Source organism: Hyperolius riggenbachi, chromosome 11 (genome assembly GCF_040937935.1).
Source record: "Hyperolius riggenbachi isolate aHypRig1 chromosome 11, aHypRig1.pri, whole genome shotgun sequence".
Classification (NCBI taxonomy): Eukaryota; Metazoa; Chordata; class Amphibia; order Anura; family Hyperoliidae; genus Hyperolius; species Hyperolius riggenbachi.
The window spans coordinates 121,026,637-121,044,121 of NC_090656.1; the positions used below are offsets into that span (position 1 = coordinate 121,026,637).

The 17,485-nt window shown below is 47.3% G+C and overlaps 1 protein-coding gene across 1 annotated transcript in view; it reads right to left on the reverse strand.

The window, feature by feature from the left end:
• LOC137537870 (mucin-2-like) overlaps positions 1-17,485 on the reverse strand; it is a 327,684-nt gene that overhangs the window by 14,989 nt on the left and 295,210 nt on the right. The window contains exon 8 of the mRNA XM_068259818.1: positions 4,171-4,393. Coding sequence (XP_068115919.1) covers positions 4,171-4,393 — 223 coding nt within the window. The remainder of the gene's footprint in view (positions 1-4,170; positions 4,394-17,485) is intronic.

Sequence of the window (17,485 nt, forward strand, 5' to 3'; positions counted from 1 at the left end):
GCGTAATCTTCGACCGGACCTTCGCCTTGACGCAAAAGCTTGAGCTTCCGCTCAGAAGTCGAGGCAAGGTCCGGATCGTCGTAAATTACCGCCATAGCTTTAAAAAATTCCTCTACAGAGGTAAGAGCTTTGTCTCCAGCGGGCAGGCTATACGCCCAAGACTGGGAGTCGCCGGACAACAAAGTTTTAATAAACGTGACCCTCTGGGTCTCAGTACCCAAAGATTGGGGTCTCAACTCAAAATAGGACAACACCCTACTCCTAAAATTCCGGAAGTCAGATCTGTGGCCGGAAAAGCTTTCAGGTACAGGCATACGTATGTCAGAGCTAGGAGAGGATCGCACATGATCCACTGATGTCTGAAGGGTTTGTACAGACCCTGATAGGGCATCAATAAGAGTTATGTGAGTGCCCAGTACTTGATTGATGTTGTCCACCGAAGCGGCAAGTACACCCAGACAATCAGTGTTTGCGTCCATTTTGTATTTTGGTCTGGCGTTCTGTAACGATCGGTGGGCGCAGAGAGTATCTGATTACCGGTGATCTGCAGTATCACCGGAAATACAGATATATACCAGATTATAAGTGATCTGCAGTCTCACCGATAATCCGATATACAAACTAACCTCTGTTCACCTGAGTAGAGTGTAGTGTTTGGTGTAACAGTAACACTTAGAGGACAAGGCCTCAATGCAGCAAGGAGTACTGCACAGATTCCTTCCGCAGACCTGAGCTCTCCAAGACGGGAGGAGTCAGACTGACAGTAGGAAGGTATATCTGAAAGTGACCCTCAGGAGGAAGGATCGCTAACAGAGCGAGGAACCGCCTCTAACGGTAAGGTCGGTTCTCGAGGTCGGACAAGCCAGGTCGTACACACACGGACAGATAACGTACAAGATCAGGAGGCAAAGGCGGAGTCAAAGTACAGGCAGGGTTCAGCAACGAGGTATCAGATATATCGGGGTACAAAATCAGGAGGCAGAAACAGAGTCAAGGAACGAGCCGGGGTTCGGCAACAGAGTATCAGAAATATCGAGGTACAAGATCAGAGTTCAGGAGGATAGTCAAAGCAGGCAAAAGTCATAACATATAATCACAATCAAACTAGTACTTTAGCTATCAACAGAATCTAGCTAAGTGTAGGATTACAGCTCCAGCTGGTCCCGGCACACTTAAGGATCTGACTACAGGTCTGAGTGCTCCCACATATGTGATCGCACGCCAGACAAAGAGCAAGTGAACAACCAGCAGTATATATACTCTAGGACCTTTCCAGGACCTCCCTAATTGCTGGTCCAATGAGAGCAGTGGAATTTGTCAGCTGACCCAGCTGGTCAGCCGACACCCTTCTAACTGCTATTTAAACTCTGCCTCTGTGCTCGCGCGCGTGTAAGTCTGAATCCTGGTGGACTATCAGTCCCAGCCACACCAGTACTGTCATGCAATGTATCTAGTGCGGGGGCCGCCTCTGATGCGGATTCCGCCGTTACCAATGCGGATTCCGCCGCACTGCCCATGCGGCATGCGGCGTTTTTTCCGCGTTGTGACGCCATGCTGGACGCGGAAACAGCCGCCTCACCTCGAGGGACGGCGGCTTTTCCGCGTTTCCTCACAGAGTACTTCTAGTATCCCCCCATGCTCCAGACCGCCTTCTATACCTATATGTCATACATAGAGTATTTTTAACGCCAATAAGGCTATAAAATTTAAGCCTGGTGCATCTCCCAACTGTCCCAAGTGTGTGGTAGACAATGGTACTTTTTTCCAAATGATATGGTCTTGCCCTGAAGTTAATCTATATTGGGCACAAATCACTACATTTTTCTTAATGACTATATGAGCTGTCCACCGACTTGTGACCCAAGAGCATGCCTCCTATACATCTTCCCTGAATCCTTTACTGAAAAGCATGCCCAACCATTCATTACAGAAGTGTTACATATTGCTCGAAAGCTTCTTACCAAGTACTGGATACAAGCCACAATCCCTACACAATGTGATTGGATCAAATCCTTTAACAGCACTCTACCCCTGTTGAAAAAAAGTTATCAAAAGAGAGGAGCTATATCCAAATTAAACAAAATCTGGAAAACCTGGATTGAATCTCCTCCCCAGACTAAAACTTAAATCCTACTGACTACCACCCCGCCCAGATATATCTCTAGCAACATCCGCCTCCTTATCGATTATCTAAACTTTGTATCTCTACCTTATATACTCTGTATCATCCCAGGAAAGTTACTTACCTTTTTTGCCTGATGCAGCAGTTTACTTTTTGTTCCCTTTTTTATTTCTTATCATTTTCCTTTTATTATGTTTTATATTTTTTCTTTTCTTTTTGATTTATGGTTTTGTTGGTTGGTTAACGAAAACTCATCAGGTGTTTGTAATAGATCCTCTTTATGGCTGTATACGAATATTGTTCAATTTAAGACATAAGACTGTAACCACCTTTTCTACTGCACTTTCATCAATAAACCTGATTTGTTTTTTAAAAAAAAATGATATCCATTGTATGACATTCTCCTATTTGGAGCTAGAGTGCCTCTTAATATGAAATTTGAAAAGGAATCAATGTCACTGAAACCTGAGGCCAATGATTGAACAGCCCAAGGCTGTGCTACCACTTATAAACCACCTCTGGCAAGCAAAGCACCATTCCCTATGAGCTTTGAAAAAGCAGAGGATTGGGCAATACATGCAGATGAGTGCATGTGTACTGAGCACAGGCGAATCCGAGATTGCACATGCACAGTATGGATGCAATCCTATTTTTCAGCATTGGAATTACTTGGGGGCGCAAGTAGTTCCAAAAGCTGCATGAGTAATGCCTAAGACCTAGAGGAATGAGAAGCTTCAACTGGAAAAGGTGCAGAAGTGACAGGATGGAGCAAGGAGTGGGGAGGCTCTTCCCTCTACATAGGTATGTCCTGAAGTGATTTTAAAGAACAACTATCAAAAAAACTGTTCTTAGCAACACTAGAAAGCTTTTCAGAGGTCTCTTAGCACAGCCTCTGTGAAAAAAATGCCTCGTTTACCAGCAGTTTGTAACAATTTTGTGTCAGCATCGGGGGAGGCTGAGCTGAACATGCAGCTAGGTTCCACTTCTCCGTCACTAATGAGAGGAATGATTTACTGTTTGTTTCTGCCCTGCTTACACACACACACACACACACACACACACACACACACACACACACACACACACACACACACACACACACACACACACTGCTTCTTGACAGATCTGAGAAAATGGGGAGAGTAAATATACAGAGCTGTATGGGGACGTCCTGGGCTGTACGGAGGCTGCAATCGTATTTAGCTCAGTAACAGTTACCAATTGGAACAAACCTAGCTGAGCTGACCCAAGAGGGGGAATCTAACGGCAACACAAACTACAAATACAGATGCCATTGCCTCCTACTGCAAAATGGATTAGGCCGAGTCACGTCAGAAAGGTAAATCTATCGACGTGACTCTACAGCTATAAAGGCATAGTGGCAGTGTAAAAAAATCCTTTTGTTCTGCCACAATACATGTTATTAAAATTGCTCCACATGCACATATTTATGTTAAAGTGACAAAAAAAAAATCAAGAAATTATCCATGGTGCCCCTTTAAATAATCTTATCTGATTACTAACAAATGAGTCATGACAACTTTCTCAGCTGTCTGTAATGCAAGACTTTAGGACTAATTAAAGACCTGCATGAGGCAGGCTCTCACTGATGATGCACAGCCCAGCTTTTTACGTAAAATTGATATTTGTTCTAATTAGATTTGTATATTCTTGTGTTACATAGTTACTTGGGTTGAAAAAAGACATAAGTCCATCGAGTTCAACCAGAACTCGATGGACGTATTAATATTTTTTTTTTATGTCTATGAAACTATGGTAACTCCTGCCCACAGACATAATAGTAATCTTTTAGCGGGTTGCTGCAGTTTTACTGTACATATGTGCATTGACCCCTTTCTTACAGTAAAAAAGAAATAGAGATAACTGCACTTTGCAGTGTTTACAAAACAAGTTCTAAGGTACTAAGACTATGAAAGTTTGATGAGACATAAAAGCTCCTACTGAATACATCAGTGCTTATAACTAGGTGCATCAGAGATTATTTGTAAACATTAAATGCAATTGAAAGAATGGATAAAAATACTCACAGCACATAGTTGGGCTCCTCCATTCTGGTGGTTTTCCACCTGCAAGTGCACACTGGCGTGAATACTCAGCAACTGTGGTACACAGACAGAATGTACTAAGTTTCTCATTGCTTTTGCAGAGGCACATATCCATCATGTAGGCCTCAATATAAAGATTTGGCTTCACAAGTCTGTTGCACTTCGCCCACTTGGAACTTCTCAGCTGCTTTAGACACCTCGCTCTCTAAGAAAAAAGTACAAAAGCATTTTGGCATTAGTAAATGCTACATAACCGTTGATACTACATATAATGTAAAATAAGAACTCTAATAACCAAAACATTCTGTCGGACTTGGAAACAACAGTCACTGTTAAGGCCAATGGCTCTTATTCAATTCACTGTAGAGAGTTCTGCAGGCTAGATTTAAGCATTGCAAGTAGGCCCTCTGGGTAATTGGCAACAATGAAGAGCTTGGCAGGGAGTATCAGCAGTTAAGGAGCAAGAACACAGGTGGATGAGTCAAGCACCAAAGTTCAGTGGGCACTAGAGAGATGCTAGTCTGTTAGTTGGTAAAGAGCTGAATTAAGACCAAACAGGGTCCCAGGCAGAGCAAGGCAGAGAATAATTAGGTAGTGTCATGCCTCCAGACAAAATAATTAAGCAGTCAGCTACATGCATCCATAAAAGAAAAAAAGAATTAAGCAGTCAAAGTCAAATCCCCCAAACAAAATAATTAAGCGGTCATATGCCTTCAGAAAAAAAGTAACCAGGTGCCTGAAGATAAAATAAATAGCTTGGTACTTCCATATATTATACAAAACTTAAGTCAATGGGTCCCCAAGATAAAGGATTAAGTAGTCATGTGCCCGACACCCTCTCCCCCCTCACTATTAGGTAGCCAGGTGTATCACAAGTATTAGGCAGCGAAAGGTGCTCTCAATATTAGATAGCCAAAGGTAGTTCCCATTACTAAGTGGACAGAGTTACCCCCCCCCCCCCACACACACACACACGCAACTAGAAGATATCAAGGTGTGCCCCCCCAGTTTTAGGTAGCCAAAGGTAGCGATACCCCCAACTCCAAATTAGGTAACTGTAACGATTGGTGTCAGCACGCAGAGAGAATCTGATTATTGGTGATCTGCAGTATCACCAAGAATGCAGATATATACCTGATTATTGATGATCTGCAGAATCACCGACAATACAGATATATTGCTAACCTCTGGACACCTATAGGTATGTGAGTGTTTGGTGTAACAGTAGTACTTTGAGTAATGCACCTGCTGAGCAGGTGATCATAGGCAGTAAAGGAATACTGCTCTTGAGGGCACAGGAACCTTCCAGCAGCCTGAGACTCTCCAAGGGTTGGAGTCAGGCTGGAGATAGGAAGGACCAGAGAGTGAGTGACACCTGAAGGTGGATGTCACTATCTGATCTGGAGACTATCTCTTAAGAGGAGAGATAGCTCTCGAGGTCGGGCAAGCCTGGTCCGCAACACACGGACAGATTAAGTACAAAGACAGAAGGCTGATTCAGTATCCAAGGCAAGCAGGGTCTGGCAACGGAATATCAGATATGCGAGGTACCGAATCAGAGATCAAAGGGATAGTCAGGAAAGCAGTAAGTCATAACAGATATCAACAATGCCTAGTCTGGGTGTGAGGTCCTTGGTCTCTACACCCTGGAACTAGTCTGAAGTATAACAGATTGATAACGCAAGTTCCCTAGTCTGGGTGTGAGGTCCGTGGTCTCTACACCCTGGAACTAGTCTAAGCATAAACAGAATAACAGTACAAGTAATCTGGCTAAGTGTGAATTCCCAGGTCCACCTGGTTCAAACACACTGTTGGATCTGACTAAGGTCTGAGTGCTTCCACGTAGTGTTCGCAACGGCAGACAACTTGAGACTGGCCAGCAGTAACTATATATGGAGTAGTGCTCTCCGGCACCACCCCTAATTGATCAACCAATAGTAAGCTGCTCTGGAGTCAGCTGATCGGCGTGATCAGCTGATCTCTCCTTGCCCAGTATAAGAGTTCTGCCTCTTAGCGCACGCGCGCGTATTCCTAAGCCTGTGTGCACTAACAGACTCAGCCACACCAGATACATGCTGCCGCGTACAAACCGCCGTGCTGGACGCGGAAACAGCCGCCTTACTGTTGTTACATGCGGCGGCTTTTCCGCGTTCTGCCCTGTTACCAGACGCACGCTTTCGCGTGCAAACCGCCGCATTGGACGCGGAATCCGCCGCCTTCTCAGCAGCACGCGCGGCGGCTTTTCCACGTTCTCTCACAGTAACTAGTGTGTCCCACAGTATTAGATAGTTTGGGCTACCTCCAGTATTAAGTAACCAGGGCAAGTCCATAGTATTATGTAACCAAGTGTGCCCCCCCCCCCCCACTATTAGGCAGACAAAAGTCCTCCCCCTCCCCCCCATGTAGATATGTGAGCAGGGGAAATTTAACAGGTAACTCTCTTCAAGGCTTGTAAATATGTAGCACCCTATCTAGTACAATCAGTATTGATCTGTTTGAGCAAGATGTTAAAAGGGATGTTAAGGCTCTAATTTACCCAGAAGGAATATCTAACCTGAACTTTGCTGATATGGAAGCCATGCCGTGGTTATTACCAAAGCTCTGAGAAACAATAACATATTGCACCATTGGGGATTCCTTACCAAGTTACTGATACCCAGAGTGTGCACAGCTAGTTATCAAATGAGGCACTCTTTGCTTTGGCTTTACAGTGTGATTGACACTACTATTGGCATGAGGAAGTGGGCACAGGCCATGAAACGCTTTGCCAATGCAAAATAATTTATCCTTTTTGTTACATCTTGTTGCCATAGAGTTAAGCCACTTCTCTTATTTCATTTTAGTTTTTCTTAACTCAGTTTTATACTCACATGAGCGGGTCATACCCCTTGTACATTTCCTCTTACTGACTGTAATGGTGTTAGAATTCCCTGATCAATTGACCCAAAAAAATTTGGGCGTATTTGATTGAATGGCCAACAGATCGAACAGAGTGATATTTGACAAACCCTACTAATTTTGAAACTATGACACAACTTGACTTGGAGCCCTGGGCACTGAGCACGGCCAGTTGGGCTGCAGCTTTCTTAAGCTGCTCCAGACCTTGTCTCAGATTTCTACATCTTTAAACCTATTAGTGCTGAAACTGGACCCAAAATACAGAGGAATCCCACCCACCACGACTAGGCCCGGTTCACATTAGCGGTTGCTATCCGGAATCGCCGTGCCGGAGCCGGACCGCATGCGGACCGGACGAAACGGACGCACGGCATAGCAATGAAAGTCTATGCGACCGTTCACATGCGTCCGTTTCGTCCGGACCGGAGCCGGACCGGATCCGGACTCCGGCGTCCGTTCCAACATGCGCTATTTTTTGGTCCGGCTGGTCCGGCTGACGTATCCGGACCGGAGCCGGAATGTTGCATCCGGCCAATGGAAACCAATGAGAACCGGAGAGCGCACAACACACTGGCTATAAAAACCGGATGTTATACCACACTTCCTATGCTGACTCTATGGTATGGTGGCCATTTTGGATGGGGACCACATGGCACCAGCGTTCACAGAGTGGAGCAGCAGTGACTTCATGCTGGAGCTGTTTGGCAGCAACATGTCTGACGATATGTCTGATAACGAGGGGGTGAGGCCCTACACATCAGAAGACCTCATCCTACAGGTGCAGCAGGTACCAGCCCTGTGGGACAAGGGGGATGCGGACCACAGCAACATCAAAAAATGCAGAGGCCTGTGGAAAAAAATTGCCAAGCTGTATGTGGAGGACTTTGAGAACTTGAGCAAGAGACAGCAAGGCACAGAGGGTATGTTGACTAGAAGTTTTTGGGGGGGCTTGTGGTTAGCTTGTGATGTATTGCACTTTTGCTATGGATTTGTGTCACCCACGTGTTGCCCACCCACCCGTGGCCCACCCACCTGTTCCCCACCCACCTGTACCCCACCTGTGATGTATCCCACCCACCTGTGATGTATCCCACCCACCTGTACCCCACCTGTGATGTATCCCACCCACCTGCGATGTATCCCACCCACCTGTACCCCACCTGTGATGTATCCCACCCACCTGCGATGTATCCCACCCACCTGTGATGTATCCCACCCACCTGTACCCCACCTGTGATGTATCCCACCCACCTGTACCCCACCTGCGATGTATCCCACCCACCTGCGATGTATCCCACCCACCTGTGATGTATCCCACCTACCTGTACCCCACCTGTGATGTATCCCACCCACCTGTGATGTATCCCACCCACCTGTGATGTATCCCTCCCACCTGTACCCCACCTGTGATGTATCCCACCCACCTGTACCCCACCTGTGATGTATCCCACCCACCTGTACCCCACCTGTGATGTATCCCACCCACCTGTACCCCACCTGTGATGTATCCCACCCACCTGTGATGTATCCCACCCACCTGTGATGTATCCCACCCACCTGTGATGTATCCCACCCACCTGTGATGTATCCCACCCACCTGTACCCCACCTGTGATGTATCCCACCCACCTGTACCCCACCTGTGATGTATCCCACCCACCTGTGATGTATCCCACCCACCTGTGATGTATCCCACCCACCTGTACCCCACCTGTGATGTATCCCACCCACCTGTGATGTATCCCACCCACCTGTACCCCACCTGTGATGTATCCCACCCACCTGCGATGTATCCCACCCACCTGTGATGTATCCCACCCACCTGTACCCCACCTGTGATGTATCCCACCCACCTGTACCCCACCTGCGATGTATCCCACCCACCTGCGATGTATCCCACCCACCTGTGATGTATCCCACCCACCTGTACCCCACCTGTGATGTATCCCACCCACCTGTGATGTATCCCACCCACCTGTACCCCACCTGTGATGTATCCCACCCACCTGTACCCCACCTGTGATGTATCCCACCCACCTGTACCCCACCTGTGATGTATCCCACCCACCTGTACCCCACCTGTGATGTATCCCACCCACCTGTACCCCACCTGTGATGTATCCCACCCACCTGTGATGTATCCCACCCACCTGTGATGTATCCCACCCACCTGTACCCCACCTGTGATGTATCCCACCCACCTGTGATGTATCCCACCCACCTGTGATGTATCCCACCCACCTGTACCCCACCTGTGATGTATCCCACCCACCTGTACCCCACCTGTGATGTATCCCACCCACCTGTGATGTATCCCACCCACCTGTGATGTATCCCACCCACCTGTGATGTATCCCACCCACCTGTGATGTCTCCCACCCACCTGCGATGTACCCCACCTGTGCACATAAAACATACACAATGACCAATTATTAAACATCAATTTATTGTAAAAAATTAAGACATTTAAAATCACTTAAAAACTTGAAAGTTCCAAAATAAACACATTTCAACAAAACATATTAAAAACCAAACATTCACCCTCGTCCTGGTGGTGTGGTAAAATAAAGTCTCAGTTGGTCCCTGTTCCGCAGTGACACTACCCTTGGCCTGGTTGCATACCTCCGCAGGGGCATTAGTGGAAGCACATTCGGGGGTTCTGGAGTCTCTCTTTCCTCCTGCCGCACAAAGTTGTGGAGGATGCATGCTGCCTTCACCACGACAACTGCGTTGCCCGGTTTCAGCAGCATGGGCGTGTGGAACACCCTCCACTTTGACACCAGGATCCCAAATGTGCACTCCACCATTCTCCTTGCACGGCTCAACCGAGCATTGAAGTGTAGCTGGCTGGCATCAAGTCCCCTGTCTGGGTACGGACGCATTACATGGTCGGACAGGGCGAAGGCCTCGTCCCCCACAAACACATAGGGGTAGGCTGGTGCCCTTGTCCCAGGCCAGGGTCTGTCACGGGGGAGACGCAGTCTGCCTTCCTCCATCAGCCGGCAAAGGGTCGTACGCTGGAAAATTCCAGAGTCATTGGAACTACCGTACGACCCCACGTCCACGTACACAAACTTGTAGTCCGCATCTGCCACTGCCATTAGAACAATGCTAAAGTATTTTTTATAGTTGAAATAATGGCTGCCACTCCCCACGGGTTTCTGAAGCCGGATGTGTTTCCCATCCAGTGCGCCAACACAATTAGGAAACTTGCACTTGGTCCAGAAGCCCTGGGCGATCTCCTCCCATTTCGTGGTGTCCGGCACAGGCATGTATCTGGCCCTCAGTCGCGTCCAAAGGATCCTCGAAGTCCTCACGACGATGCCTGCCACCGTGCTCTTCCCAATACGAAATGTGACATGTAGCGATGTATATGTTTGTCCAGTTGCGATGTACCTACAAGAGAAATAATCGAAATCAATTTTTCATGTCATTACAGGAGAAAGGTACAAGACAAGGTGGCGCAATATACGTGATGCATACGTGAAATGGCTACGGAAGAAAAAACTTGCCGAACGAAGTGGCAGTGGCGGGGGAAAGCGACAAAAAGACTACCAATTTGCCAAGCAATTGTCTTTCATCAATGCAAGCCTGGAACCTAGACTGTAAGTACCACTAGTGTGGGCAGGAACTGAGAGCTCATTTTAGCAGACAACTACCATGACTTCGGCCATGTATTGCTATAAACTGGCCTCAATTCCCATGGCTAGCAAACTTTTCTCACAAGCTTTATCAAATGTTTGGTAGAAACGGTTGATAAAGTGTTTGCTAGTGTTTGCTAGCTCTGTGAATTGACGCCACATGCTGTTTGGCACACCAATAAATATTGTTTTTATCTACAGGACTGAAGACAATTTGGAGCAAGAGGAACCGACCCAGGAGGCACGGTTCAGCAGTGAGGAGAGCTTGGTGGATGATGACGTCGCCGATGTAACCTATTTCCCCGAGGAGAGGAGTAGGAGGAGGGAGTCCTTAGCTATCCCAGCTCTCTCCTTTGATGACGACTTGGGAGAAGAGAGCTTGGATGTTGAGGTTGCAGGACCGAGTGTGGAAGAAGCTGCACCTCCACAATCGACCGCTATGGAAGCTCCAGGGGAACAAGAACAAAGTGAGGAGCACCGAGAGACTGCAGCACAACCAGCGCGCAGGGCAACCCCGACACAGGCCAGAGGACGGGAAGATGCTGCCACACCACCAGTGAGGACCACCCCACCAGTGAGGCGTCGAGGTACCCTCCCCCCAACAAGGAGAGAGACAGAGTCCGAGATGTCCGGGGCTGTCTCCGGACTTCTCGGGATTCTTTAGAGCCACCAAACTCTCATAACCCGGCAGTTGCAAGATGAGGACAGGGGCCATATCATGGAGCAGTACAAGTCCCACATCACTTCACTGCAATGTGAGCTCGACGCTGTACATGGGCACTACAGGGACGAGCTTAAAATGATGCATGAGATGCACAGAGGAGAAATCGACCAACTGTGTGCGCAGCATCATCAGTCGGTGGGCCAGCTGCAGAACATGATGCAGCAAATGCATCAACAAAGCAAGGAACTACTGAAATTGCAGGCACACCCGTGTTTTCACACTGTGATGTCTCTAATACCATATTTGGAAAAGGTGCCTTCCCAAAACATGATGGCGTGCCATTCCACTTTGCTGGAGGTGATCAAACAACACATGGACACGCCATTATTGCAACCACCAATTTTTAGACCCCCACAACCAACAGCGGTGCCCACCTGGCAATCATCACAGATGTACACCGGCTACAGAGGCAGTCAATATGGGCCACCTTTGTCAGGGTCCAGCTCATCCACGACCAGCACCCAAGAGAGTCCAGATTTCCAGGCAGCAACTCCCACCTTTTCTAGTAGTGGTGCCGATACAATTTGAAAAAAAAAGTCAGATTGTTCCTGGACATGCTCCTCTGAATACCTCCGATCCTCGGAGGAAGGATACCATCACAGGGCTTTTTAGCCCAACCTTTTCCCTGCCCCATCTCCTTCAACCAAGGTTCAGAGGTGTTCAGATGACCATGTCAGGGAACTTTTGTTTTTGCTGGACTTGAACTTTAGGGCCTGGTGTCCCCGAAAGACACTACCTGGGTCACAACCTTGTGCCTGTTGCACTGCACCTGTAGTCCTGCACCTGTGCCTTTGATTCCTCTTGTTCCTTACTTTGTTGTTCCTAATCACTTGCACAAGACCCTTGGAGCCATGGGTGAAGGACACCTTCACTGGTCGGTGAGAGGCCTAGCCTTTTCACTGACCTGTGTCCTTCATCCATGGCTCAGAGGGTCCTGTGCCAGTGGTTAGGTTTTTAAAGCACTTCAATTTTAGGGCCTGGTGTCCCCGAAAGACACTACCTGGGTCACAACCTTGTGCCTGTTGCACTGCACCTGTAGTCATGCACCTCTGCCATCGGTTCCTCTTGCTCCTCACTTTGTTCTTGTTCCTTAACCACTTGCACAAGACCCTTTGAACCATGGATGAAGGACACCTTGACTGGTCGGTGAGAGGCCTAGCCTTTTCACTGACCTGTGTCCTTCATCCATGGCTCAGAGGGTCATGTGCCAGTGGTTAGGTTTTAGAAGCACTAATAATTTAGGGCCTGGTGTCCCCAAAAGACACTACCTGTAGTCCTGCTCCTCTGCCATCGGTTCCTCTTGCTCCTCACTTTGTTCTTGTTCCTAATCACTTGCACAAGACCCTTGAAACCATGGATGAAGGACACCTACACTGGTCGGTGAGAGGCCTAGCCTTTTCACTGACCTGTGTCCTTCATCCATGGCTCAGAGGGTCATGTGCCAGTGGTTAGGTTTTTAAAGCACTTCAATTTATTAGGGCCTGGTGTCCCCGAAAGACACTACCTGGGTCACAACCTTGTGCCTGTTGCACTGCACCTGTAGTCATGCACCTCTGCCATCGGTTCCTCTTGCTCCTCACTTTGTTCTTGTTCCTTAACCACTTGCACAAGACCCTTTGAACCATGGATGAAGGACACCTTGACTGGTCGGTGAGAGGCCTAGCCTTTTCACTGACCTGTGTCCTTCATCCATGGCTCAGAGGGTCATGTGCCAGTGGTTAGGTTTTAGAAGCACTAATAATTTAGGGCCTGGTGTCCCCAAAAGACACTACCTGTAGTCCTGCTCCTCTGCCATCGGTTCCTCTTGCTCCTCACTTTGTTCTTGTTCCTAATCACTTGCACAAGACCCTTGAAACCATGGATGAAGGACACCTACACTGGTCGGTGAGAGGCCTAGCCTTTTCACTGACCTGTGTCCTTCATCCATGGCTCAGAGGGTCATGTGCCAGTGGTTAGGTTTTTAAAGCACTTCAATTTATTAGGGCCTGGTGTCCCCAAAAGACACTACCTGGGTCACAACCTTGTGCCTGTTGCACTGCACCTGTAGTCATGCACCTCTGCCATCGGTTCCTCTTGCTCCTCACTTTGTTCTTGTTCCTAATCACTTGCACAAGACCCTTGGAGCCATGGATGAAGGACACCTTGACTGGTCGGTGAGAGGCCTAGCCTTTTCACTGACCTGTGTCCTTCATCCATGGCTCAGAGGGTCCTGTGCCAGTGGTTAGGTTTTTGAAGCACTTTAATATTAGGGACTGGTGTCCCCGAAAGACACTTGGGCAGCTATGCCCTGCAACTCTTCCAGCACAAAGTTGGTGGTTGGTGTTCCTTAAAACTGACCGGGCTATACCATAGATATGTTATTTTTTTGTCTTCCATGTTGGAAGAATGTTTCCATGTTGGAAAGTGGTTGTTTTTGCAATAAAAAAATTTGTTTTTACATACCTCAGTGTGATGAGTAGTTGTTCTTGTGGTGTGACTGCTCTCCTGAACGTGGTATCCTTCTTCCTAAGGTCATCCTTCACCATCTCCAAAAGGGTATCAAACCTGTCAGGAGATGGAAAGGAAGAAGCTGTAAAGTATGTTGTGGGACAAGGTGTTGGGTGGAGGATGGGGGAGGTGTGTTTACAGAGGTTTGGGAGTGTTGTGGAGGGTGGGGGTGTAGTGTATAGCTAGGTATACAGGGGTGTGGGGGTCAGGGTGGTGTGTTTAGCTAGGTATACAGGGATAAGGTGTTGTGGGGGTGAGGGTGGGGTGTTTAGGAATGGTGGGGGTTGGTGTATTTAGGCCTATATACTTACAGGGGAATAGACATCCGAGTGTAGCTGTAGAACTTCTGTGGGTGTCGTCTGAGGTCCCGGTAGAGGGCCTGGAACTCTCCCTTCCTCTGCCTCCTGGCTAGTAGAGGGTGCACCCACAATCTCCTGCGAGGAGCACGCCTTCTCCCCACATAGTAGTAGGTAAACAACAGGAAGGAGAGAATTCCCAGGTAATAAGCGTAAAAAATGACTGGATCCATGGTCCCAACTGCTGTCTCTGTATCCAAGGATGGTCTCCACACGTCCAGCTGTCTCCAACAATGACCCCAGAGCTTCTGCTGACCTCCCAGAACCCCAGGTATTTATACAGGTTGTTATCTCTTTAAAAATCCAGATCCGGACCGCAACCGTGTTCATACCGCACGGAAACCGTATGCAACCGGACCGGATCCGGACCGGATCCGGACAGGAACCGTACGGTTCAGGTCCGATCCGGCTCCGGTGCGGTCCGGACATCCGGTGCGGTTTTCGCAAAACCGCAAGTGTGAACGGGGCCTTAGGCTACAACTACTACCAACCAGAACAATCAGATTACTTTGGATGGCAGAGATTTAAACTGGATTGAAATCCTCCATGAAGTCTACCATTACTGAAAACACCAAGCCTTCTAACAGCCGAACTGAAACAAGACCTTCAACCTCTCTGTGATTGCCCTCGCTCTACCCTGTGAGTAATCCTTTATCCATTATCCAAGGCATAAGCACTAAGTGACTATTTTCAACATATACTTTATTATTTATCATCTAACTCTAAAACAAGGAACTTTACTTAAAATACATCTATGATCCAACTCTGTGTAGGAAGAAAGCATTTTGCACAGATCCTCTGATCTCAGCATTTTTCCAAAGTAAAAGCTATCTAAACAAGTCTATTGTCTCTAATGTCAACATACAAATACTCATCAAAGTATCTTCTCTCTGCCTGCCCTCCCAATTACAAATTAACACCTCACTAGCTCTCCTCTTAAAATCTTTTGGGATACTCAGGAAAAGCAGGAGGGGGCGGAGAGGCTGTGGGTCCAAAAACAAACACCAGCGAAACAGTAAAAGTTTGACAGTGAAGTCTAAAAAACAGAGCTGTCCCCAGGAAAGCTCCATCACAGCCACACTCTGCAATGCCAGATAGATAAATAATAAAATTGCAACTATACATGACCTAATAGAGCTCTCTGATTTGACCTTTTTGACGGAGAACTGGCTTGGGAAACATGCAGGCCCAACTCTTGAAGCAACCATGTCGACCAATTATTCAGTCTTGCACTGTGAGAGGCAAGGCCTCAAGCGAGGGGGGGTTGCCATATGCTTCAGATCCTCCTTGAACATAAGGTCTCTGGCCATAGGCCTTACTGAATCCTTTGAATGCCTGGCGGCCCAACTCTCAGGAGAGAAAAACAACAACATACTGCTCATATACCGCCCCCGAGGTAATGGCTCAGCCTTTCTTAAAGAAATTTCTGGACTCTTAACCTGCCTAACAGTGGAACACCCTAGATAGATCATCCTGGGAGATTTTAATGCATGGGTGGATGATCACGACTCACACCTAGGAAGTGAACTACTTCTCACAATGAGTGAACTGGGTTTCTCTCAGGCTGTCAACCTCCCCACCCACAAGAAAGTGCACACTCTAGATCTTATATTCCATTCCGGACTATTAATATCACACACGGATATAAATCCAGTGGTGTGGTCAGACCACCACACCATCCACTTCTCTCTGACAGCACCAGCGATACAACACAGAAGAAAAGAACTCTTAAAATACCACTCTTTGAAAGATGTCTCACCCCAGCACATTCAGAATATCTTTAACTTCAATGGACTAACCAATCATTGCGCAGATCCAGACTCTATGGTCCTGATGTACAACCATGCGGTGTCATCTGCTTTTGACGCCCTTGCTCCAGTTCGCATTAAACGGTCTACACCACCTCACCATGCACGGTGGTTTGATAGCTCACTAAAGGACCTAAAGAAATAAGTGTGCAGACTAGAAAAAAAAATGGCAAAAATCTCAGAATTCAAAAGATAAACACATCCTTGTCTCTCACCTGGGAAGCTACCAAAATGCGATCACTAAGAAAAAATCTTCCTACCTATCACAGAAAATAACAAAGGCCGCCAACAGGCCAACCCAACTATTCCGCACAGTTGATAGCCTCTGTAACCCATCGTGTCAAAATCCTACTATAAATCCCTCAAAAGAGCTATGTGAGAAATTTTCTTGCAACTTTTCTGACAAAGTGTCCTCTATTCGGTCTCTCATTCAGTCCACAGCACCTAAGACTTTTTCAACTCCTGTAAATAGTTGCAAGAACAACCTAACACCCTGGACTGATTTCAAAAGTATTAGTGAGGAAGAGATCTCAGACATCCTCCGTCGCCTCCGCCAGACAACTTGCGACCTAGACCCTGGACCAACTAAGCATATGCTGAAATGCCCTGACCTGCTTGGTCCAGCATTTCACAAAATAGTAAATTGCTCTCTGCAAGTAGGGAGGTTTCCTACCTCTCTAAAAGAAGGAATCGTCAAGTACCTTCCTAAAAAACCTTCCATGGATCCAGATGCAATGAGAAGCTACAGACCTATCTCCAACCTCCCCTTCTTAGGTAAAGTTATTGAAAAGGCTGTCTATCTGCAACATAAAACCAGGCTCCCAGCAAACACCATCCTGGACCCTCTACAATCTGGCTTTAAAGAGACTCTGTAACAAAATGTTCATCCTTATTTATTCTATCCTATAAGTTCCTATACCTGTTCTAATGTGGTCAGTCTTACTGCGGCATTTCCTACTTGCACAGTGTCTGTATTATCTCTGTTATATGATCTAATCTTCTCTCTTCTGTCGGCACAGTCAGGCTGAGGCAGTCAGACTGGAATGTGCAGGGCTGCTTGTGATTAGCTAGAAGCTACACACCCCCTCCAGGCCCCCTGCAGGCTCTATATGACTCACACACTCTGTTTATGTGAGCCTATCAGAAGCTGTTTAGTTTGTTTGTAAACACTGCCTAAAACTGGCAATTACAAGCCAGGTTTACAGCAGCGAGTGGCAGAAACAGCACAGAGGGGCCCAGGAGAGCATAATAAATAGAATGGTATGCTTTTTATTGTAAGAATTTTAGAGTACAGATTCTCTTTAAGAAACACCACAGCTGTGGAACAGCCCTCACCCAAGTCTGCCACGATCTGCTCATGGCAAGGGACAGAGGTGAACGGTCC